Source organism: Lissotriton helveticus, chromosome 5_1, assembly GCF_964261635.1.
Source record: "Lissotriton helveticus chromosome 5_1, aLisHel1.1, whole genome shotgun sequence".
NCBI lineage: Eukaryota > Metazoa > Chordata > Amphibia > Caudata > Salamandridae > Lissotriton > Lissotriton helveticus.
The window spans coordinates 168,996,889-169,023,244 of NC_136065.1; the positions used below are offsets into that span (position 1 = coordinate 168,996,889).

The 26,356-nt window shown below is 46.2% G+C and overlaps 1 protein-coding gene across 6 annotated transcripts in view; it reads left to right on the top strand.

Annotated features, from left to right (window-relative positions):
• Positions 1-26,356, top strand: part of STRBP (spermatid perinuclear RNA binding protein) — a 617,908-nt gene that overhangs the window by 512,784 nt on the left and 78,768 nt on the right. For all 6 annotated transcript variants that reach the window (XM_078641959.1, XM_078641961.1, XM_078641960.1 and 3 more), the window contains one exon: positions 1,478-1,618. In XM_078641959.1, coding sequence (XP_078498085.1) covers positions 1,478-1,618 — 141 coding nt within the window. The remainder of the gene's footprint in view (positions 1-1,477; positions 1,619-26,356) is intronic.

Consider the following 26,356-nt stretch of genomic DNA (forward strand, 5'->3'; position numbering starts at 1 on the left):
CTGACAAAAATTACGCTCTACCCCTTAGTGGTCAACATGTTTCCCGCCTATAAAATGTCTCTAATAGATCAGTTAGCGATTCCTGAGGACCTAGTGACTAAATGAAAACTATCTACATTGTGTGTTGTGGTTCTACATACCACTTCTTCTCTCGGTAGGACGTTGCCCCGGAGAAAAGCAGCCAACCTAGAGTACAAACGAAAAGGATAAAAAAACAAATGGAGATATTGGTACATGGTTCCAGTGGGTGTGTTTCACCGTACACAACCTCTTTGAATCTATACAAGTGGTAAAAACAACGTGATTTCATCCATATCACATTCTAAGTGTGTCTCTTACCTCTGAATACCTCTCTGCCACATGATATCAACATCAAGCTAGTCAGATATGGAGATTAGGCTATATTAGGACGGTAAAGAGCCCCTTTAGGGGTGCCCGTCGATCATTGCAGTGCCGGCTCGACGAGGAGCAGACCTATATGATGAGGCATGACACCTAGCTTGCTGGGTGTGTGAGAGTCCTAGTTCCGAAAGGAGGTATTCCCCACCTTCTCACCACTCTGAGTACTCACTAGGTGGCCAACTTGCCACCCAGGAAAGAACTGCAAAGACCACTGCATTTGGTATATACAACTAAAATACAATTCTACTACTTGGAAGTACATGCGACAAAACTCACGGGGTGAGACTTTAGCAGTGCACAGCTGCATCATTTGGAGTTTGGTACCTATTGCATCGTGTACCTTATTGCAGTTGTTTCCTTTCTTGACCATCGGTTACACCACATGAACATTTTGGGCTGGTGAACACGCAATCGGACGTGCCACTTGGACAGATCCAGATTGGATTTTACTGCTTCATTATTCCCATTTTTGCCTTGAAAAAGTCTGAGTACAGACGAAACACGTGTCGGCTAAATCGTGTGCTGGGAATCTTTAGGAAACAAATAAAAGAATTATCTAATGATGACGCTCGTGGACTATCTCAATGCTCTACATAGCATTTGTCTCATTGTATTATCCTCGTATGCTTAGAAGTACATGGATTTAACCTGTGACTAGTATTTGTCAAATACTTTCTTGGATTGGTTTACATAGCAATGGTTGTGTATTGATATGCATGTTATTTTATAAGGTGCTGACAGCACCTCTAGGTAATAGGTGTTTGAGGCTACCTGAGCACCCCACTGTACATACAGCTAAAAATAATAATTATTCACGCTCATTATTGTTAGTTAAAGATACAATTTTCTTTTTTGATGTGCGGTTCTTTCCCTCTTAGGAAACACTACTACCTATCAGTTGTGTAGTAGCTTATGTGCTTATGAAATAAAGCGAACACTTGTTAGTGACAATATTTAACATGGTGCCTAAATACAACATATTCATATGTTCTATATGCGTAAACTAATACTCCATGTTGAGAGACATCTCTGCTTTTCGTGATTTTAAATTATTCTCATTGTTTTCATACTTTAGGTGGAGGTTGATGGCCAGAAGTTTAGAGGAGCAGGCCCGAATAAGAAAGTTGCAAAAGCAAGTGCTGCTCTTGCTGCACTTGAGAAACTGTTTTCAGGGCCTACTGCTGCAAATAATAAGAAAAAAAAGATAATTTCCCAGGTAAGGACTAGAAAAAAATGATTGTCTTTGCTTTTTGTGAAACGAAAAACATGTATTTATTCAAAGTGATGAAGTGTTCCACATTAGCTAGAGGTAGTATAATATGTTAACTCTAAAATAATTTCTGTCATTAGGTTGCTATTTTGAATTTCCAACATTTTGTATTTATTACTAGCATTTAATATTTCAAAAGAATACTTCCGTTTGCAGGAAGTAGCATCGCTCTCCATAAATATCCAGATGCCTATGCACCATCCCGTTTGGAAAATGTTCAACATAATGCGTATCTTACCCCAACCTCCCCCCATGAAAATCTCGAAGTCAAGTCAAGTCAAGGATTCTTTATTCGATGATTAAAAATCACCATAAAAGCACATACATATATACATGATTAAAAAGTTCATTAAATCATTTCAAATCCTGATTATGATAATAACTATTAACATGATAAAAAAGGGAAGAAAATGTGACATATTTAAATAATACAATTTCCAACATTATTCTTCTCCTCTGGTTACCCTTAATCTGACCGCCACTTTAATAAAATTCATTATACAACACAGTGTCAGTGGGTCAGATGATTTTTGTAGATAGATTAGTGCCTCGTTAGCATGTTCAAAATTGGCCTGTTTTAAAATTCCCGCAAGGAATCTACGCCTAGGCATGGTAAAAAAGGGGCAAAGTAATACGAAGTGAAGGGAATCCTGCGGAGACCTGTTGTCGCAGCCGCAGGATCCCTTCTGCTCAATGGTTGATGAGAATCCTGCTGGTGATGCCAATACATATGGGAGTAAATTTAATCTAAAACGGCACATCAGGAATCTGTCCTGGGCATTATGCATGAGGTACAAATATGGCTCCATTCCCTCTACGCTCTTGACCAGATTATGAGCCCTCACAGTCTTTTTAAGCCCCTCCACCTCAGTTCTCTGCTGCAGTTTTTGCGCTAAAAAAGCTTTCTTTACTTGCGTCTTGTGCTGAGCTTCAACTGCTGCAGGGTTAGTGAAAAGGTTCATATGGCCTAGGGCCTCTAACGTACTTTTTACATACTTGAGCCAAGGTATTCTCATGCATTTATCCCTTCCCAAGCAATCATTTAGGATATCTCTGCTTAGAGCCGCATCAGGATTGACCCAGATTTTTAACCAGGCCATAATTGGCCTTAATTTTACCAGATCTTCTAGGTAGGGCCTCCCTAGTTCCCTATGCACAATAAAACCCGCGGTGCTTGGGGGGACCCTCAGGGTGGTTCTTAGATATTTATTCTCCTCCCTTTGGATTTTTGCAGTGCTAACAAAACCCCATACCTCAGCCCCATAGATTACTTTAGAGCAACATATGGAGCTATATAGGTTCATCACCTGTTCGGGGCACCATCTACCAAGCCTCCTCCCATAGCTTGCTATCGCCCCGTTAGTGGCAATCATTTTACCACAACGCTCCTCAACTAAAGATTTAAATTGTAAAGCGCCATCAAAAGTTACTCCTAGGTACGGGAATGTTTTGACCTCCTCAATTATGTGATTTTCAATCTTATACGTGAATTTAGTGCAGGGTTTATTGCCGGCCAGAAGCACGTATGATTTTCCCAAGTTAACAAAAAGGTCTAGGGAGCCCATAAATTTAACAAATCCATCAATCAGGATTTGTAAACTCCTAGGTGTACGAGCAAGCAGGACCGCGTCATCTGCGTAAAGCAGAACAGGGATTTGACGCGATCCTACCCTTGGGCAATCTATTTTTAAATTTAACAAAGACTGCTCCAAATTGTTTATATAGAGGGAGAACAAAAAGGGGGCAAGGATACAACCTTGCCGAACCCCACTGTTACAGGGAAATTGGTCGGTCAACCCCCCCTCCCTGTTAAAGCGAACCTTGGCCGAAGTGTCACTGTGAAGTTCCCTTAGGATGTTGATTAGGCCGCCCTCTATCCCCATGAGGGACATCATGACCCAGAGTTTCTCCCTATTGACATGATCGAATGCTGCAGCCAAATCCATGAACCCCATATAGATGGATTCATTGCTTGCCAAGGTGTATTTGGCTGTCAGCATATAGAGATTCAGGCATTGATCACTGGTGGACCTCCCCGTCCTAAATCCATATTGAGCGTCCGAGAAGATGTTATTTTCTTCGGACCACTCGGACAATCTGTTGAGGATCCCCCTTCCCAGGAGTTTGGCAGATACATCGATCAAGGAGATTGGTCGATAGCACTTTGGGTCATCCCTATTGCCCTTCTTGAAGATGGGGACAATTATGGCCTTAGACCAGGATGATGGAAGGCCACAAACGATGGCTGTATTTATAACCCTGGTCATTATGGGAGCCCAGAGTTCTACACAACTTAGGAACAAGTCAGGGGGGATTCCGTCAGGGCCGGGGGCTTTATTGTTTGTCAATCCCTCTATCCCAGCTGTAATCTCCTTGTTGGTGAATACTACTGTGGAGTCCTGATATAAGATCTCTTGGTGCTCTTCAATATTTCCAGGTTCATAATTGTACAATCCCCTGTAATGAGAGACCCATTGTTCGGGAAGGATATTATGCCCTATCTCCGGGATGTTATTTTCCTGGAAAGTGGGTTGATTAATAATTCTCCAGAAACCTGACATATCCCTTTTTTCCCCTGCTTCTCTCAAATCTGCCCATGCTTCTCCCTGCAGGGCAAGTTTCCTCCTCTTGATTTCCCTTTTATATATCTTCCTGCACTCCATAATTTGTTGGGCATCCCTAGGTTTATTTTTAAGATTGTTTTTGAGCTCCCTCAGAGCCTTTGAGCAGTCTCTATCGAACCATCGTGGGTTACAATGGATCTTAGTGGGAGCGCTGGTTTTTAATAACCCATCTATAAGATCGGCAATCTGGCCGAATGCATCAAGTATCCTTGGGCCTTGAATGTCCATGTCTAGGCAGTCATCAATGGCAGATTTACCAGAGTCCATCAGAGATTTATAAAAAGTTTCCCCGTTTAGCTTGGACCACTTTAATCTCCTGCCCTGGTCTGTTGCTTTCTCCATGATTATGCCTTGGAGTCTATTTTTTATACCCACCTGATGCATCAGCCCCAAAACAACGGGGTTGTGATCACTAAAACTGCTCCATTCAATCCCTACACTAATAATTCTCCTTAACAGGGATCTAGAGACCAAAATATAATCGATAATAGATGAGCATCCTCTGCCCTTGAATGTGCGTGGTAGGCTTCCATCCTCCTGCACATCCACCATATTTATGGTGTGCTCTAGATCGTAATTGAGCCGAAGCTTGCTAAAAGCTAACCCATCCGGCGTGTGGGAGAAATGCGGCCCTTTCTTTACAGGACAGTGGGACCAATCTACATCAATTGGGGCCAGTGCTGGGCATAAATGACAATTAAAATCTCCCATGACCAACAAAGCTTGTGCCTGTCCCTTTTTCTGATCCAAAATTTCCTGTCCCATTCTATCTTCCAATTCGTCTATAAATGTAGTATGATGTTCCCCGTCCCCATTGTTATAGATGTTGAAAACGGAGAATCTTAGCCCCTTCCCGATAAACCGTACAGCTTGTATAACATGGGAGTTCCAATCTGGGGTGGTCCAGCTCCCCTGCAGATTTAAATCTACATAAATAGATAAACCTCCCATAGCTCTCCCTGATCTAGCTTTTTTCGCTGGGACAAAAAAGCATTTATAACCCTGCATATGAAACTTATTATTATCAAGAGCCCATGTCTCCTGTAGACTGATTACATGAAATTTACTAATGTAATCGCCTCATTCTGTGTTGTTGAATTTTGCTGCCAATCCTGCTATATTCCAGGAGATAATTTTCAGCTCCCCGTTGACCTGCTCTATTTCGCCATGTGACACAGATTGTTCCAGCGACTCCTCCCCTCCCATTTCTAGAACATGACTTCCCCCTGTTGGTTCAATGGCTATGGTCGAAAATTCGTCTACCATCGCCCCCCTGTCCCTATAGGGTGAAGTTAATCGTGCTTGGGTGTTTTGCTGCTCCACATCATATTTTAAATCCCCTAGTTCTACCTCTCCTGCAGGCACAGTTCCCGTTGTGTTAACACAACTACCCGTGTGTCAATCTACCCCCTCAAGTCCACTCAGCCCACCAAATCTATTAAAGCAGTGGAGGGGTACCTCCAGACGATGTGGTGGTGGCCGCATGTGAAAGTCATGGTGTCTACCCTTCCGAGTGACCCTTGTCCAGTTGTCATAAATTTGGTTAGGGTTTACAGGTATAGGGGGGAAAAAGAAAGACACATGAAGGGTTTGAATTGTTGATTCCGCTGATCTGTTCCTCCCTTGACAAATATGCAGAACAGTTCCAGAGTCTCTAAAATTCACCAATATACAATCCCCTATTATGGATTTATTTGTATTACCCACTCAGGGCACCCTTCTCACCATAATGATTTTGTTGTTCAAATGTGCCGGGAGGGGTCTGTTCACATTCAACCACTTGATGACCTTACATTTTAAAGAGCAGAAGTTCTCAGTTTCGCCAGGTTCAAGTGGGGGAACACCAGCCATGACTACCGTGAAATCATTTGCCTCTGGGGGGAGATTGGGCCTGCGTGGCCTAGAAGGAGGCTTCATTAGGGGTGGGGGGACTGTGCTATCACGAGTTTGTGTAGAGTGAGCTGGACCTGCAGGCAAAGTGGGCCTGTTGGGGTTAGGGGGATGAGCTGAATCTAAATTAGTCATGCGGGGTTGTGAGGGGGCGGCGACCGTGTTAGCCTGGGTAGGGGCTGAGCTACCTGCCCCTTTAGGAGGCTTCTGGGGAACCATAAGGGGGGCAGTAGTCTTTGGGGATCTGCCTTGAGTGCCGGACGTTGGTTTCATGCTACTTAGTGTAGCCTCCAAAATGGTAAGTCTAATCTCGACCTTTTTAATACTTTCGCTAATTGGAAGTAACAGGGACCTAAGCAGGAATTCTAAATTTCCTAATGGAGCTGGAGGGGGAGGGGCGTTGGTAACATTATTTTCCATAGTCTCTGTCGAGACAGTGACAGCGGCAGCCATTTCAAGGGGCGCTAAATGTACCTCCTTCACTATCCTCACAGTTGATGGGAAAGATTTTAATGATTTCCCAAACTCTGAGTGGGGAAGTTTTATTTTAGTTTTGCCCTGACCGCCCCTCGACTTCCTCCTGCGTTTGTTCGGTGGGGGCCCGTGTACCCCTTGCACAGAGGTTAGCTTAGGTTTAGCTTTCCTGGCTTTAATAGCCGGTGAGGGCTGGGAAGTTAGATCAATAGGCTCCCTAATCGGGCTGTTAACGGGAGTTAAAGTGATAGTTGGATCCGCAGGATTATTGGCACAGTCCCTCAGCAGTAGGGGAACATCATCCATTGGGGAGGGCTCCTCGCTGGTTGATGTATAATTTTCGCCGAGGGGTCTAGTTTTCATATTTTCTATGGAGCGTCTACGCTCCGCCCTGAGCTTAGTCAGGGTACTTTCCTTATCCCCTTCTCCCACCGCCCGAGGGAAGTAGTTTTCCAGGGTTCTGGTTTTTGACCCTCCCAACTTTATAGGCGTACCCTCCCTAGCCGGCGAAGGCATTATTAATCTTAGTGGGTGCAGGGCTGGGGGAACCGTGAGAAAAATGTAAACCAGTGTACAAACAAGATAAAGGGAGTGGGCCCAGCCCGGCCTAATCCGGCCTCTGACGGCCTTAGACGGTCCCGCCCTTGTCCCGGGCTTCTCCCGGGACGCTCCCGCGCGCTGCGGTGGAAAGCCTTCTCTTAAATACCTGTATCTATACAGTGCAGGCGGGGCGTGGTGGACAGGGAGAGCGGCCAGGTGGTATGAGGCGCGGGTCGCCGAGGCTTCTGGTCCCTGAAGTCCGGCCCCGCTCACTCGCAGCCCTGCCCAACGCACGCAGTGCAAGAGTGCACAGTCCAGGCTTCACAGGTGGAAGGTTTGCGGAGCGGGTTCCGCAAGTTGTAAGGGTAGGCACAGGGTCAAAGGGTCTGTGTGCGCCCTCTGTAGCAGCCAATCGATCCAAAAGGGTGTCCCACGTCGTTTCCTCCTCCCGAACCTTTCAAGTGCGCGGGCGGGGCATGGTGGACAGGGAGAGCGGCCAGGTGGTGTGAGGCGCGGGTCGCCGAGGCTTCTGGTCCCTGAAGTCCGGCCCCGCTCGCTCGCAGCCCTGCCCAACGCACGCAGTGCAAGAGTGCACAGTCCAGGCTTCACAGGTGGAAGGTTTGCGCAGCGGGACCCGCGGAGCGGGTTCCGCAAGTTGTAAGGGTAGGCACAGGGTCAAAGGGTCTGTGTGCGCCCTCTGTAGCAGCCAATCGATCCAAAAGGGTGTCCCGTAATTTCAATCACCTTAGTAATGTGCTTACTTCTTGGCTTCACTCCATCTGCAGCAATAACGCTCTGGGGTTTCATGCGGGGCCTGGGCTCCCTGCTGTGGGCCCTGCTAGGGTCGGGTTGAGCTTTGTAAGGTCTTTGTGTAACCCCAGGACTGAGCCATGAGCGCAGGGAGAACGGGCTTGTTCCTCTCGAAGTCCTTTTGATGCACTGCAGAGCCAAGTGGTTGCAGATGCAGGGAATTGTGGCTTGATACCAGGTGGGTAATACCAGCTATTACAAAATTGGCAAGGGTTAATGGGCATTTGAAGTCTTCCTGTCTTAAACATTTTGCGGCAGAGTCACAAGCATAGGGCTTAAGAACAGGTAACAAGCGTTTAAAAAAAATCCCTAGGAGCTGCATGCAAATACTCTTTCAACATGCTCTACCTATTTTTATAACGGGTTGTTTCACCTTAATCTTAGGCGAGACACAATGCACCTCCCTTTATTTTTCGTCAAGAGGTGTTCCCAACATGTTACCGTTTTTATTAGTCTATCTGCAGGGTGCATCAGTTAACGACTCAATACTTTATATTTTTGGGGTTTTTCCCCTTTCACGGTTAACCTTTTCTTGATGGGCATTTTCATCACCCTTCCTTTGTTAATTGTTTTTTTTAAGTTGTCTTGAACTCCCATATGCCGTAGTCTGTCTGTTTCAAGCAATGTATGACAACAGCAGGCAATTTCCAGAACTTAACAGCAGAGAGCCTATATTTTCTGCTTCTGACATTTTTATTTAGTGCGTTCCTGCATGCTCTGCCCATGAATACAAGTAAGGAACGGGTTGTATGGAAGTGCCAAATTAGTGTCCAGTACAGGCCGTAAACGTTTAAACATCAAATGGCGTACTGTACCCTGGAACAACATAATGCTTTTGTCAACATAAAATTCTGTGTGCTGCTTTTAAAAAAACCAGGGCGCTCCCCCTAGAAGACAGACTTCTGACAGAGCATATGCAGAAGCGGGCAACTTCCCTCACCTACCACAAATTAGTAAATAATTTGCCTGACCCAAATGTGTCACTTTAGAGAAAAGTGGTCTCGGGATGTGGGGGTCTTCGAGGACTCTGAATGGCAGGAGGCGACGGCCTCCCCGCGTAAGGTGGGCATACCATCAAGACTCAAGCTAGTGCTGCAAAGAAATTTTCATTGAACTTACTTTACGAGACACACCCTACATAAAATAGGAACAGCACCACACCCGTACTGTCTAAGATGATGTGGGGAGGAGGGAACATTTTTTTCATACAGTGTAGAAATGTCTGAGGATCGCTGAATATTGGGCGAAGATCATGAGGACTATATCACAGATGGTGGAAATTTCATTCACGCCTGAGCCTAGACGATGCTTACTGAATGTGTGGGAACCGAACGATCTAACACGCACTGGCGGAAACGTGGGCCACGCTGGGAATAATGATAGCGAAGCGCAATATAGCACAAAAGTGGGGTGCGGGAGAGTCGCCAACCCTCACAGCATGGTGTGGGGATCTAGACACAGCCATGGTGGCCGAGAAAGCAGCATTCATTAATCGAGAATGTCCTCAGAAGTGGCGCAAGGTATGGGGGGCATGGAACAAATTCAGGGGATACAATTGTGAGCCGCCAAGGACACAGAAGAACAGTGAGTCGGAAGAGGGCAAGGATGGGGAGATGGGAAGTTCATGAGGGGAACACTGCACTCAACTATTCTGTATGTACCATTGTTGCGCACTTTACCATATTGCCGATGATGTCAGAATTGATTGCCTGTATGTACTACTCGACCAATTTGTGCCTTGATAATAATTACAATAAAAAGAGTTTATAAAAAAAAATCAACGTGCCATAATTTCCATAAAGATATAAGACATTCAGATATGATTAGCAGACCTGTTTCCTGACCCACTTGTAGGGACATAAACTCAATTTTATTGGCTATAAATAAAACAATTGTCATAATTAGAATAGTGAGTTCTGGACATGCACCCCAGAAATAACCTGGATCTGAACTAATTTTACAGAGTGGTTTACCCTAGAATTAAATGACCTGTAACAAGAATGCTGCAGACAGTAGAGAAAATAGCAAAATTAAGACTTGCTTTTGATAGAGCATTTTTGGGTTTACTAATAACTTTGTCCCCGTTTGACGAATCTTCAGAAAATGTTTTTAAAAAATAGTTCATCGGAGGAGGAGCTTAGCGCGCACCCAAGATGGTCGCGTGAGCTCAGAGCTCCCGGACCTTCGCCACCTCCATCGACTATCCTGCATCTAATCCTGATTTGGACGACGGGCTTCTGTGGTCGTGAACCTGCTGATCATTTATCCGTTGGCGGATTTCGCTTTGGTCTCCGGGAACCTGAGATATGGCTTTTTGAATATTTGCGGCCTGCTCCATGGCACTGCCCCGGGCTTGCCTACTCTGCCAGCCAGGTAGTAATTGAATAACAACGGCCTGCGTTAACCTCCCTTGCCCGGTCTTCTACTTTCGGTTTCGGTTTCGATGATCCTACGTCATTGACCTTGCCTTGGTCGCCCGGGTTGCTTGCTTCACTCATTTATTCGCAACATCGCTTGGAGATGTGGACTTTCTTGCTCTTTGCCTTGTGACTGGTCCTCACTTTATTCCTTGAGCTTCTGCGGGCACATCGAGTATAGCCATTTTCACTAGGTCTCAGACTACCCTCCGGGGCACACGACCTAAGATGGCCACCAAGCCTGAAGCGGAGAGGCGCAAGACCAGACCGGCAGCTCGAGGAGGTTCTGTCCAATCCAACGTCATGGACCGATATACCCTCACTAAGAGCTCTCCGAGCGGAATGGCTAAACCCCCGGCCGGCATTGAGGACGAATCCCTGCTGGGTGATGACCCGTCGTTGAAAGAAGTCATGTGCGCCATTGCTGGGATGAAGGCCGCGATGGGACAACAGTATGAGGCGGGGACGCACTGTTCTCTGTGCAACCAAGCGCTCAACAAATGTCATAAACTAAACTAAACTAACCCACAAGCTGGACACTGTTGCCATAGATGTCAATCTAATCAGGGCGGATCTTGCAAAAACCAACGAAAAGGTCAAGTCTCTCGACCTGAAGACTACTAGTCTCATCGCCGACGTCTCTGACCTACAGACGGAGGTCGGTAATCTGAGATCCGCCCGTGACTATCTCTCCCGTCGCTTGGACGATTTTGAGGGCCGAGCACGACGGAACAACGTCCGACTGGTCGGTGTCCCGGAGAAGACGGAATCGTCAGCTGTGGACCTACTGGTGGAGGACCTTGTCCTAAATCATTTAGCGCCCAAGGGCCTGAGCAAGTTCTTTGCAGTAGAACGGGCCCACCGTGTCCCGGGTGGCCCGCCCAAGCTGGGTGCCTCTCCGCGCCCCATCATTGCGCGGATTTTCAACTTTCGTGACAGGGATGTGATACTGCAGGCTTCCCGCACATCAGGCCCCACGGAATATGAGAACGCTGCGGTCAGCTTTTATCCGGACTTCACCCAACAAGTCCAGAAGCAGCGGCTAGGATTTCAAGGAGTGAAGAAGAGACTGAGAGACAGGGACATGAAATATGCCATGCTTTTCCCGGCTCGATTGCGTGTCGTCCACAATGATAGAACATTTTTCTTTGACCATTCTGAAGCGGCTAATGACTGGTTGGACTCGCTACCTACGGGACGAGGGCGGTTTGAACAATCAGAACCTTCCGGTGGAGCGGAGGGCGGCCCGACGGAGCAGGAATAGGGAGCGACATCGGCTCCCGGACCAACGTTTTGACTTTCGGCAATGGTTCGATGCTATACTGATAATGATTGCAACTCCATTGTCTTACTGGGGTGTGGGTGAGGGGCGGGTGAGACTTCCTCCTCTGGGGTTCTTTTCGTAGATTAGTTGTATGTTAGGGCGACAGGCACGCTGCGAGTTGGGGTGGCTTTTGAGTCTAACGCAGGGGTGCGGGGTGGGGGTATGATGTTGTTTTGGGGGGGTTGGGAAGTTCAGGGATGTGTTTCTTTGTTTTTTTCAAGGCATAATGCTGATGATCTTCTGTGTTGTGGTGTCGCGGCTGGCGTGGGGGGAGACTTGGGGTGGACTCTGGGATGGGGGGTAGGGGACTACGGATACTGTGTTGGAACGTCAATGGTTTGGGAGACAGAATTAAACGGGGAGTGGTCTTGCAGTTACTGAGACGCTTGTCCCCTGATGTGGTTTTGCTTCAGGAGACGCACTTGCTGGGTAATACGTGCCACGCCATGAATAGGCGTGGCTATCGTCTCATTGCACACTCAGGTTTCACTTCTGGCTCCAGAGGAGTGGGCATTCTAATCCGGACCTCCCTCCCCCTAGCTGTTGACGACATTATACTTGATGATAGAGGGCGGTACGCCGCCATTGTGGGGCGTTGGGAGGGTAGGGTGGTTACACTATTTTCTGTTTACATACCCCCAGGTCTTCAAACTACGACCTATGTGGATTTGGGAAGAGTGATTCTGGGAGTCCCCGAGGGTTTGCTTGTGGTCGGGGGAGACTTTAATTCAGTAGTATCTGGGATGTGTGATCGTTACCCTCCCCGAGTTCTCGCTAAGTTCCAATCCTGGCTTGGGGACTTCATGGAGGCGCTGGGGCTGACCGATTGTTGGCGATTACATCATCCTGGGCAACAACAGTATACCTTCCACTCTGGGGCCCGCGGCAGCCTTTCGAGATTGGATTATGTTTTGATGCCCTCCTCTCAGACTTCCCGTATAGGGGAGGTGAAACATCTTGCCAGGGGTATTTCGGATCATTCCCCACTGTGGTTGGTTGTGAACGCACATGGGGGATCGGAGGGTCGAGTGGCCCCGGTCAACCCATGGTACCTCCGTGATCCCAAGATTAGAGCGGAACTACTTAAGACAATTGATCACTACTTTGCCGAAAATGTGGGGTCAGTATCCTCTTCTGTCTCTTTGTGGGAGGCGTACAAAACTGTAATTCGGGGGCAGGCCCTCTCGTCGATTGGCACTGTTAAGAGATGTAGACGAGAGGAGGTTGTTCGTCTTGAGACTGAAATTACCGTTCTTGAGGGAGAGTTGGATGCTGGAGTCTCCCCTGAGAGGCTTCATCTGTTGGACCTAAAACAACATGAGTACAGAGCTCTGGTGACTGATGCAGCGAAGGAGATGAGTCGTGAACAGCAGGGACGTCTGTATGATGTGGGAGATAAGGCTGGGAAGTTGCTTGCTTGCTTGGTTGGATAGGAGAGAATGCGCGAGTCGAGTGGTTCCTGTTATAGTTGACGCGAATGGTGAAAGTATCACGGACCCTGCTGGGATTGTTGAGAGGTTCGCCGAGTATTTCCGGGTGGTGTACTCCCCTGTGTCCGATAGACCGGAGCAGGACTCCCACATGCTTTTACGCGATATCTCGCTACCATGTTTGTCTGAATCTGAGCGGGACCTGCTGGAGGCTCCGCCTACGGCGGATGAAGTTGCGACCGCTATCCGTTCGATTCGCTCCGGGAAGGCCTCTGGCCCTAATGGACTCCCTATAGAACTCTACAAGCTTCGTCCGGATGTACTGGCACCGTATATGCGATCTATGTTTCTGGAATCACTGGTGGAAGGGTTTCTTCCTCCTGACCAGAGATTGGCTTCCATAGTGGTTATACATAAAGAGGGTAAGCCACGTGACCGCTGTGAATCGTACAGGCCTATTTCCCTAATAAATGCTGAACCCAAGATCCTGGCCAAAGTTCTTGCTAATCGTCTGGTGGCTGTTATAGGCGATCTGGTTCATCCGGACCAGTCCGGATTTATACCACATCGCAATACGGCACTTAATCTTCGGCGCTTGCATGGAGTCCTCGCGCGAGCCGGGACATTGAGAGAGTCGGCCATCTTGGCGTCTTTGGACGCCACCATGGCGTTTGACACGATTGAATGGCCCTATCTTTGGGCGGTCCTCTCCAAATTCGGGTTTGGGCCCACCTTTATCCGTTGGGTTCGATTGCTTTATGCTGATCCCTTAGCCCAGGTAGTGGTGAATGGACGTGTTTCGGCCTCCTTTGTTCTCGGTAGAGGTACGTGCCAGGGCTGTCCTCTGTCCCCACTCTTGTTTGCCCTTGCTTTAGAGCCACTGGCGGCTTGGCTGCGATGGGAACCATCCATGAAGGGTATTCGATGGTCTCCGGACTTTGAAGACCGTGTATCTTTGTATGCAGATGACATCCTTTTGTACCTCACGTCGCCCCGACAGTCGTTAATCGTCCTTTTTGACGTTTTGACTTCTTTCCGTAAAAATTCCGGCTTAGTTATAAATTGGTCTAAATCTTGCGTTTATGTTCTCTCCGGTGATACTCCCCTCCTGCCCCGTGATTGTCCTATTCCGGTGGTACTAGATGGTTTCAAATATCTGGGAATCTTTGTCACCTTGGACCCCACACTTCGGTATGAGCGCAATCTGCTGCCCCCTCTCAGATGCCTTCGGGCGGCTGTCGGGACTTGGAGCAAGCTCCCCCTTTCTCCCTTGGGACGAGCTGCGTTGTTTAAGATGATGTCGCTCCCCCGATTCCTTTATGCGCTTCAAAACACGCTTGATGTAGTGCCAGCGGAATATTTTCGTGAGATTGAGAGTCTACAGCGGCAATTGTTATGGGGGGGGCTGTCCTCGCATCGCCCTCTCGAAGCTTACACTCCCTTGGTACGATGGCGGCATCGCTCTCCCGGACATTCGTCGCTATTACTGGGCCTCTCAATTGGGGGCCATCAACCATGGCACCTACACTCCCCCACTAAACCCGGCTTTTGCGATGGACAGATGGTTGCTACCCGGTGGGGACTACAATAGGGCTCTATATGCGAAATCAGCTGGTGACACTCTTACGGGCCCCACCAAAACAGCAGTGCAGGTGTGGCGTAGAGCTACGGCAGCCACGGGATGGGCCGATAGGCCGACCCGGGCTACCCCACTATATGCTTCGGATAAACTGGGCTCCCTTTGGCAATCGAAGGGATTTGATCGGTGGGACCTGATCGGGATCAGTAGGGTAGATGACGTATGGATCAAGGGCAGGGTCAAGACGTTTGAGGAATTGAAAGTTGAGTATGGGCTGACTGATAAGGAATTCTTCAGATATGCGCAAGTCCGGCATGCGGTCTTGTCTGTTTTTCCACTAGGCTCGGAAGTGCCGGAGGCATCCCCGCTCGAGGATCGGATTCTGGATGGTCACGTTCCTGATAGCACGATCTCGCTAATTTATAAAAAGTTGATCAATACCAGGACTGATCTACTAGATAGTCTTCGAGGGTTGTGGACCGGAGATGGTCTGGAACTCGATGATGAGGACTGGCAGTCCGCTATTTCTTCCCCGAAGGAAGTAGCTATCCCGGCACGTCTTCGGTTCGTCCAACTGAAAATTCTGCATAGGGTGTATGTGACCGGCCCACGTCTGGTTCGTATGGGATTTTCGATGGATGGCTTGTGCAGGCGTGGATGCGGTATGGTGGCTACGTTCCTTCATATTATCTGGGAATGCCCTGCTGTGATACGTTATTGGAACCGCGTGCATGAAGTAATGAGTGAGGTCACGGGAGTGCGCTTAATGCCTGAAGCGAGAAGATGCTTGTCTGGGAGCCGAATGACTACAATCGAGCGCAGCTCCGCTGGGCGACCTTGGGAAACATGGTAGCCAAGCGTGATATTGCCCAATTGTGGGGCGCTCAGAAGCCTCCGACACTTCTGGGATGGACACAAAACATGGATTGGTGCATGTTTCGAGAAAAAACTGTATATGTTTCCCGTGGCAAACCAGGCACGTGGGGGAAAGTGTGGACCCAATGGAACGCATACCGTGGAGATATATGTACTCCCCCAATGTCGGAATTTGATGCTGATTTGTCTTCCTCCCAACCTGACGTTTCCTCCGCAGGAACATAGCTGTTTTGTATGTATTTTGGTCTCCTCTCCCCCCCCCCCCCAATTATTGATTTGCACTACTGCTTGATTCCTCTATGTACCCCCCCCCCCCCCCCACGGACCACGTGATGACACGTTTTAATGCACTGCCTTGTTTTGTATTGTTCTTTTGTTTTCTTGTTTTAAAATCAATAAAAAGTTTTCAAAAGAAAAAAAATAGTTCATCTACCTCAGCTCCTTCCTGGAAAGGTTTGGAGTGATCAGTAAAGCGGGGGCTGAGAAAAAAGGGGGGTCCCAAAATAAAAAAATCAACATGCGTTTTCCATAGACTTCTTTAGAAACAGATAAAAAAAACTGCTGAATGGAATAAAAAAATTCAATAGGAAGCTAAATCTTGGTTTGCAGATTGTGCTTTTTGTGATTTGGTGTAAATCCTTTCTTTAGTTTTTGAGAAATAACTGGTAGTTGGGCTCGCAAGAGTCCCGATGGAGTACGGCGAGAGCGCAAATTAGAAATTGGAGCCCTGTGATTAGTTGAGAGGCCCGTTTTTCCCATAAGCCTTCACGCTCTCGCGGGATCAAGAGACTCGCGCGAGTCGAGCGAGTGCTCTGATTGGCCGGCTGTTTAAATGTCAGAAATTAATTACTGTTTACTGTGAAAAATTGACGGTTTTGTGGAAATAAAATAAAAGCTATATAAGGTGCTAGCAGAAAAACATGCTGTCCCCCTAAGTTTTGAGAGGTGGTGTCTAAGGGATAACTACAGTGAAGAAAATAAATGTATATTTTTTTCTAACTAATTTTTACGATCTTGCGGGATCGCCAATTGTAAAAAAGGGTAGTGGAGTTCTCAATACACTCAATTGCTAGGAATGCATATTATGGTGCTTGTTTTTTTAGAGAAAGTGTGTGAGAGATAAGTCCTGTGATGAGTAGATTGTTCTTTTTTATGGGGTTCGTTCGATTTTGCGCTTCCTTGGGATGTCTTTCCTCTCCCGGGTGTCTTGCAGAGGCTTAGGAGATCTTACAAAAAAAATAGGACTTTCTTTATATCTCAATTGCAACAATACATCAACCGTTTTTCTACCTAAAACAACATTTCTTGCGTCTTATTTTCTTCAAAATTACAAAAGTACACTGTTATGAACTTAATTCTAAATGTGTGATCTCGCGAGTGGATCACGAGAGCTGGAGAGGAAGTATAGCCCCCTTGTAGTCCTTGCAAGGGAGTGTGTAGTCGACTACTGCAATTGTCTCGCGGGAGCAGTATGTTTGAAAATAAAATATTTAATACAATATGCATACTGTAATGATTCAGTTTAATAGATTAGAACAAAATGTATAACTATGAGCTCGTGATTCTCCTGTGAAAGCGATCACACAACTTAAAAATTAATATACATAGTGAAAGCACATAGGGCATGATTTAGATCTTGGCGGACGGGTTACTCTGTCACAACAGTGAGGTATATTGTGTTGGCAAAATATAAATCCTATAGGATAAAATGGGATTTATATTTCAGCGGACAGGATATCATTCACCATTGTGACTGAGTAACCCCTTACCGAGATCCTTTATAAATAAATAAATAAATCAGGCCCATAGTTTACAGTATAGTAAAAACTGATCAGTGTCTTTTTGAAATATAAATCTGACGTTTTTGTAAAAATAGATGCAAAGAAAACAATGCCAGGAACATTTCTCAATATGTCAGTTATGAAAACTAAGAAAATTTACTTTCTCAGCGCAAACATCGTTAGAGTAGTTAGTTTCTATGTATTTATGAGTGTATATATATATATATATATATATATATATATATATATATATATATATATATATATAATTAATTTTTTTTAATTCTTCAAATTCACTCAAAAAACAAAGATTAAAGTAAAGTTACATTTAAGTGAATTTGTCAGTGTGAACATTTACGTTTTGAACAAAAAAAACACAAAATTCACCAGTTATAGTTAGCTGCACTAACAATAACTTCCTCCCCCGCCATGCACTGCTTATGACCTCATGTATGACATCACGCATGACATATTCTATGACATTATTTACGACATCATCTAATGTGTGTTAGTTTGTTTTAGAGTATACATAGTGGCGGGTAACTACCACATTACTTTTCTACCTAATTGTTTACAACCTGTGTCCAGCTAATTCGTATAAGTGCTTACAAATCGTATGTGCTCCTAAAGCACCATAGGTGCGTAGAAGTATTGAACACATTATAAATCGTTATATTGAGGATTACCTCTGTGTGCAGGTGACAGTTGACTTGTGTTCATTATGTTCCACACAAGTCTTTTGGTACTGGAGAAAAATTTCCACAGGGCAAAGATTTTACTTTCTACATACTAAGTATTGTAAGCAACTTTGAGTTATTAAACAGAATCATCTCAGCATGACAATTTCTCCTTAACGTAGAAGACTGTGTGCACCAGATACTAACATATGTATGTGTGCTTGTTTTGCTTCAGAAGAGGGCGTATATGTTATCTTCCTACCATAGTATGAAGGCTGTAGGTAAGATGATCTTCAGCTCCTTTAGACCTTGGTTATTTTAAGTGAATGGTCGCTATTTGGGCAGGTTTTGCATAGAGTGTACAAGGTACACTTTTTTATTACTTTATAATGTATTTGTCATCAGAGTTTCACTGTCTGCAAACACTCTGGTACAGAATAAACTCTCTCCATAGAGTAAAAACTGTTTACAATATTCACTTCTCTTCTTATATCAACTTAATTTCTCAGTGGAGGTTAGGTGACTGTCAGGGGTTTGAAATAGATAAAAGCTGCAAGGGCATTGTTTTTGCAAGAGATGTTCAGTATTTTGAGGAACTTGGCTTGAGCTGAACAGCTGTTTACAGATTGAACACCGTATCTAATGAGGATTTCCCATATATCTGTGGTTAAGGTGAACAGCGCTAGTTGAGAAATGTGTACTATTGAGTTGATGTGTTACACAGCTCATACTTTCTAAAGCTAAGGGAGTTGTTTCTGTGATGACCTTTATCGTGGCTCATATTCTTCTGAGTTATTGTGTATTTACATTTAGAGCTCTAAATCTATACCCATTTATATAGCAATGTGTACAAAGTTTAGATGATGTCATCAGTGTTGTCTTTTGAGATGTCATCAGTGATGTTATTTGATGGCATAGAACTTGTGATGAGTAATGTCTTGTGAGGTCATAGGCAGTGCAAGGCAGGGGAGCCAAGGTATAGTTAGTGTTACAAATTATAACAATTTTTTCTTTCTTTATTTTTTTCCAGTTCAAAACGTTAGTGTTCTCTGAGAAATTTACCTAATTGTATTGTTACTTTAACCTTTGTTTTTTTCAGTGAATTGCCTACAGGCGGTTGCCAGGAGGAAGTTACAGCTAGGATGTAGTTTTCATAGGAAGACCTTTTTTTCATTTGTCAATAACTTTGGCTTATTTGATGAATCCTCATGAAATTTTCAAAACTAGTTCGCCCCACACTTCAGCTGCTGTCTTGAAAGTTTTGGCGTGATCCGTCAAGCTGGGGTAGGTATCATTGGGGGGGGTTCTCAAAACCCATTTTCCCCATGTTCATTTCCCTAGGAACTTCAGACACGGCTACAACCCGAACTGCTGAAAGTATTGCACTAAATCTGGCAGAAAGGTAGCTGATGGTCCAGAAAGGAAACTTTTTGTTAATTGGTGTAAATCCCTTCAGTAGTAGCTGATTTATTTAAAGAAATTTCCGATTGTATATATAGGGACGTGGAGGACCTGCGACCTCTACCGATCTTGTGCTGAGAGCTGATTGGCTGCCAACACTTCAAACCAGGAAGTGTTGGTAGCCATCTTGGGACTCAACTTGATACCCTGACCCCCTAGGCCTCGGGGGAGGGGGAGCACAGGGAGCCTGCATGTCCAAAAAAAGCATATTTTATATTTTCATCGGGTCCATGGATCCCTCAGAAAATGTTAAATAAATGAAGTGCGGTCTCCCACGCTTCATTGGTGATCGGCCCCTGGGTAGAATTCTGCATGGCTGTGCCTCATGAGGGAAGCAGCAGCTCCTTTATTTGGCTAAATCTGGCTGACAGTTCAATGCTATAAACTGTAGTCAAGTCCTACAGCAAGTGTTTGTCGCTAGTCTCTCTTTTCACTGTTATAGCTTGTAAGGACATCTTTGAGGGCATAAGGAAAGTTCCCTCCAGTTAACAGATTGATCCCTCAGTGGGAGCTACGTGTGGTCCTTGCAAACGTTAAAGGATCCGCTTTTTGAACCTATTCATAAAGCTTAATTACCACGCTTTTCAGGTAAGGTACATTTCCTTTTAGCAGTAACTTCCGCTTGCAGGTTTCACAAGATTCTGGACCTGTGGGCCAAAGGCTTTTAAGATACATACACAGTTTTTCATGCGTAAAGGGTCACTAGACTTTTCTGCCAAAAGTGGTCACATATTTCAATATTAACCCAATGTGGTTTTTGCCCAAACTTCTTTAAAAATAATTCTTCACCTGGAGATAGATCTTATTAGTTACTGAATATAATAGTTGTTTTTTTTCATTCTACGTGTATTAATCTAAAGACCTAATCTAGTCTGTGAATTATGGTCTCCTTCTAAGGAATTAGCTTCATCTAAGGAATTAGTATGGATAGTTTCTTGCAAAGGTCTGTGTTATCAAAAGAGTAGAATAGACATTCCTGAAAACACAAGGCATACTTCTGATTATTTGATAAATGACCCTATCTGATAGACTTCTAGCTGCAGATTCCTTATCTTAGAATATTCCCCGAGCATCTGGATGGGACATTTTTGAGCAGTACCAGTACCCGTGCAAGCCGATAGATGGCGTAGTTCAACTCTGCATGAGCCTTGTCTGCACCATAAGTGACGTGCGCGGTACCTAAATAGGCGCCACCCCGACGCACTGACATCAGTTCTTTTCTTTCTGCACCAGTTACCCAGATCCAGAAAAAGGTACCCCCAGTATTTTGGAGTTTGGAGCAGGACTAATGCTGTGCCATGAACCCCAAGGCGCTGAGGGAAAGGTCCTTCAAGCTGCTCGACACCTGACTTCTGATGACTCCATGACGTTCTCGCAAACCCACTCCCAACTATGATCTCATTCCAAGTCGTCGGTGTAGTTCCACTAGAAAAATAAGTTGAAATTCTCTTCAACTTCTCCGTGCCAGTCCAGGTCATCACACTTGGTTCCGGAGCATTGGCACTCTAGGCCTTGCTCCACTCCGCTTCTCCTAGAGTTTCCCAGAGCTGGAGAGTGCCCCCCGCCCAACTGAAGGAAATTTATGAACATATGCACTTCATATGTGGGCAGCCTAATACGCTAGAATGCCTCCCGGCCCCACAGGTGCAGGAAGAGCCCCTAATCTGCTGGCAGGTTTGCCCTAGAAACCAGTTGGGCCCCTTGGATTGGGTGCTTGATCTGCAGCGGGGCTGTGAAAAAGTCATCCTTTTTGCCCTGAGCACCCCCATTTTATGGGTGATACTGGTGGTTACTGACTTTGATTGTGCTCTGGGCCCTGCTAACCAGGGCCAGTGATCTACCTAAAAGGCATATGGTAATTAGGTGTAATTACAATTGGTGTGACAACCTACATGTAAGCTCCTAGTGTATGGTAGAGCTTGCAGGTTTAGAGGCCCAATAGATTAAATGCACTTAAGTGTGCACTTTTAAAAGCCAGCCATGCCTTGTAGGCTGCTCTTAACATAAAACTATGTCCAAGTTCGACTTTGGAGTTAAAGGTACTTCCAAAGTCGTAAACTACCTTATTGTTACATATAAGTCAACCCTAAGGTCTACCCTAGATGCCCCAGGGGTAGGCTGACATGTTAAAATAAGCAGGGACATTATAAAAGATGTTCTATAACCTAATTTTTCATTTTTCCCCATTGTAGTACATTAGCTCCATAGTCTAACTTAGGAAGGATTTATTAAGCTTTAAGAAAGACAGTTAGTCTTTATTTAGTCTTTATTGATAGGAATGAGCTGAAATAATAATTGAAAGTGTCAAAATAATAGTTAGAATAACCCCAACAACTGGCCAAGGTTGGACCTATTATAACTATCACAGAAAAGAAGTTATAGAGCTTGCTTTTCTGATGTGCCCGATCCAGCTCTGGGGCAGCCTTTCCTGATTGGCCACCATTTACCCGGCTGAGCCAAACTGCTCTCATAATGTGTGAAGGGGTCTAAAAGGAAACAGACATCTGGTGGGAGGAGATCTTCAAGCTGTAGAGCAAAGAACAGGAAGTAGGCTGGTAGGCCAAACTGGTCTTCGAAGAGGGAAAGACACTTAAGACAGGACCCAGGCTCACCCCACTTCCTGCACCCACAGCCAGATAGGAGCCCCTGCAATTGAATTATCAGAGGGACTGGAAGTGGAGTGTTAGGGAAGGTTAGCCACACATGTAAGTTGGGTTAGCCAGACCTGAAGCTCCAGGAGAGATCTTCTCCATCTTGATTTTTAACAAACTGTGCTTACTGAGAGAAGAAAATGCCACACTGCTGGGGAAATGATCATCATTGAAAGTGGCACCCTCCACCCCATTGGTCAGGGGTGCCCTCCTACTTGCCATTCCAGATACCTGGATAAATATGGGAGCGCTGCCCAGCAACTCAGATCCCTGCCTGAAAAAAACAAAAAGGAGGACTGTCCTGCTGAACCCCTGGTCTGCATCAAGAAGATTGCACTCTGAAGGATTGCATGTGCTGCACACTTTGGGCTTCACCAAAAGAAGGGCTTTGCCTTGCTTTGAAAGTGTGAGTGGACTCCCTTAAAACAGTTTGTTAAAAGAACTCAGCTGACCAGCTTCACCTGGACTTAAAAGGATTTGGCTAGGTACATTGTGGGTTTTGTAGTTTCAACTTCCCAAGGAGCAACTCGGAGCTTCTGAAACCTTGGATTGGTGTTGTGGACACTTCTGGACCCCAAAAGGACCTTCTGGAAAAAGATCCAGAAGTTTGGAATCCTTTTGAGAATATTTGTGAAAAAGCTCCATAAGTTATTGATAGTCAAGCAGCCGACGTCGAACTGCGACCCAGCCTAAAATTCAGGTTTATCCCACTGAAAGCTCTGGAGCGCCAAGACCACTAGGATTTCACTGAGGCCTCGCGTTAAGCAAGCCACTGTTGTCGATTTGTAAACTGGCCTAACAAGGAGCCTCGCCCGACGTCGAGAGAAATATCTCCCAAAAATTACGAAGCCAGGGAAACACTTGACCAGGCCTACCACTCACTGTATCCTGCCCGCGCGCCATCGCCGTTGGTCTGAAATTTTGACTTTGTACCGGTCAAGTGCAAAAAGTTGTCCCTTGGCTTTTCTGGCTTTTAGGCACTAGAACGTATTTATTCTTTAAAAATGTATATATTTCTGGTTCGCTACATTGGATTTTGGACGTTTTGGTGTCATTTGAATCATAAAAATAGTTACTATTTTTATAAATTGATGTTGGATTGTGTGTTGTCTCTTACTGATTTAGCGTATTAGTGTTTTTAAATCCTTTATTCACCTGTCTCCTAAGTTCAGCCTGTCTGCTCGTGAGCCAAGCTACCAAGGCTTGAGCAAGGATTCATATATTGAGACTTGACTGGACCTTACTTGTGATTGTGGTGTTAATAGCTGTAGGTACCTACCTCCACCTACTAATAAACCACCTTCCAACAGGCGCTGCCATCCAGTCCGCAACTTTAATTTTCACTTGCTCTTGTGGCGTCGCTCCTACCGTCGCTGATGCCCCACGGCTGTACCAGCCCCATCATTGTACCTGACTTCGACACAAGTCGGATGGCATAGCTGTACTCAGTTGCTGACCATAACCATGCCTTCCAAGCCGAAGCCAGCGCCCTTTTCATTTGGTAGGCCTGGAGATGGCGGCGATTGGGAGTGGTCAGACTATCCTTATGGTTACCATCATCCCCGCGATGACACCGATGGTAAATGGTATCAGGCGCCAGTGCTTTGGACACCTAACCAAACACAAGTCTGGTATCCCCCCCTAACCCCCTCCCCACTGTGACTATGGAGGAGGGTGCCTCACAGTGGTGGTGCAGAGGGTTTTGAAGGTCTTGGACCTTAAGTTGCCCACAGTGCCAGTTAAGACTTGACCAAGGTGCTTTATCCGGAAGTCTTCCGTTCTGAATCTTAACTTCCATTCAGTGAAGCCCTTACAGATCGTCTCCTTGAGGCTTGGTCAAAGCCCTTCACAGCTACTCTTGTGCACAAAGCAATTGCCTGTCTCCATCGCCCAACTCCCTGGGACCCCAGTTTCCTCACCCTGAGGGGTTGGTGGTCCAAGCCACCATTTCCAGGATCCATCCCGGCGCGTTCTGGGTAAGGAATCCAGAAGGCTGGATACCATCGGTAAGAGGGATTTCCCTTCCACCAGGCTAGCACTGCGGTCAGGGAACATCCCTTGCCTTCTGGGCCAATGCCAACACACTGTGTGTGACTCAGTTGCGCAAGTGCTGCCCATGGTCTTGAAGGAGGTCCGAGCCATATTTTCTCAAGCAATTGCTGATGAGTGAGACACAGCAAAGTTCGCCTTCATATGTAGGCTTGACACAACCGACTCGCTGGACAGTTTGATTTCATTGTCGGTGGCACGGAGGCGCTAAGCCTGGCTACTCTGGGACTACCCAAGCTTCGCTCATGAACATGCCCCCTTTGGTGGCTCTCACCTCTTTGGTGAGTAGGCAGACTCTGGAGTGTTTCAAGTATAGCAGAGCTACGGACAGATCCTCGCCAACCTCAGTCTGCCTTTCATCCCTTCCGTGGCTACAGTAGTGGTTACCAACTGCATCCTTGCCCGCCCAGCCACCAAGGCCAACAGATATTCCAGCCCTTTCGTGGCTGTAGACGTAGTTCCCACAGATCACGTGGGTCCACCAGCCAGAGGTCAATTTAGTCTGTAACTTCCCCGGAAACCCAAGTCTCCGAACCCCTTAAGTTTGCTCTTATACCAACACGGGTACCCAGTGGGGGCAGGATTTGCCATCACCTGCCTCCCTAGAAGCCTATAACATCCAACAAGTGGGTTTTGCAAATAGTCCAGAGGGGTTACACCATCCCCTTACTGGAAATCTCTCCAACCATGCCACCCTCTTACAACAGGCTAACAAAGGACCATCTCTTCTTGCCACGTCAGGAAGTGTTGGCTCTTTTGGCCAAAGGAGCCATCAAGAGGGTGGCGGCATCAGATTAGTGCCAGCATCATGGTTGCTATTCCTGCTACTTTCTGGTGCCCAAAAAAATGACTAGGGCCTTTGTCCTATCCTGGACTTGCACCTTCTCAACTTTGTCCTAAAAAAGTAGAATTCTAAAATGCTCATTTTATCTCAAGTTCTTTATGCCCTGAACTTTGGAGACTGGCTTGTGGCATTAGACTTGCAGGAAGAATATTTTCAGATTCCCTCCTGCCGTTGGCGCACAGGTGCTACCTACAGTCCGCGGTGGGCCAAAAGACTTCCAGTTTTTTGTGGTCTCATTTGGCCCTTACCGGTGCCCTTTGTCTATTCACGAAAGCAATAGCGGTGGTTGCAGCACATCTGCGGAGGTCAGGGGTTCCACTTTCCCCCTACTTCAATTCCCAGTTAAGGGAAGGCTCGCCTCAGGCAGTCACCTTCCACCTCCAGACTATGGCATTCGCTGGATTTTACTATCAACGTGCCTTAGTCACGCCTGACTTCCTTTCAGACGCTGCCTTTCATCTGGCCATTCAAGACACAGTGCAGTTTTGGGCGTATCATCCTAGAACGACGAGTACAGGATATTCAGGCTATGTTTCCTATGTTTTGGCATCTATGCTAGATTTCAGTAGGACTGACTCTGTGGCTTTTGGGCCTCATGGCCTCCTGCATCCTTCTTGTGACAAGTGCCTGTTGGAAAATGAGGGCTTTGCAGGGGGATCTGAAGTTCCAGTGGGCCCAGCATCAGGGTAATCTTCCCAGCCTGGCTCAGATTTTGTAGGGAACTGCAAACGACCTGCAGTGGTGGCTGACGAACTGCAAATGGGTCAGTGGAAGACCCCTCTCCCTTTCCCGACCAGAGAGAACTGTAGTGACCGATACAGCACTCATGGACTAGGGTAGCCATCTGAGAGAGGTGCCGATCAGAGGACTGCAGTCTCAGTTGGAGTCTGTGCCTTATATCAATCTGCTGGAGCGGCAGGCGATCCGGTTAGCATTGAAATCCTGTCTAATTCGATCAAGAAAAGGCTAGTGCTGGTGTCCTTGAACAACACCACCGCCATGTGGTGCTGCAACAAACAGGGCGGGGTGTGGTCGGGGACTCTTTTGTCAAGAGGTCTTGATCCTCTGGACATGGCTCGAAGGTCAGGGCATTTCCCTGATGGTTCAACACCTGACGGGCTCTCTGAACGCCAGAGCAGATTAACTCAGCTGTTGATGCATAACAGATCACGAATGGACCTCCACCCAGAGGTGGTGCAAGGTCACTTTCTAGTGTGAGGACAGCCTTGGTTAGATTTGTTTTCCACCACCGAGAAC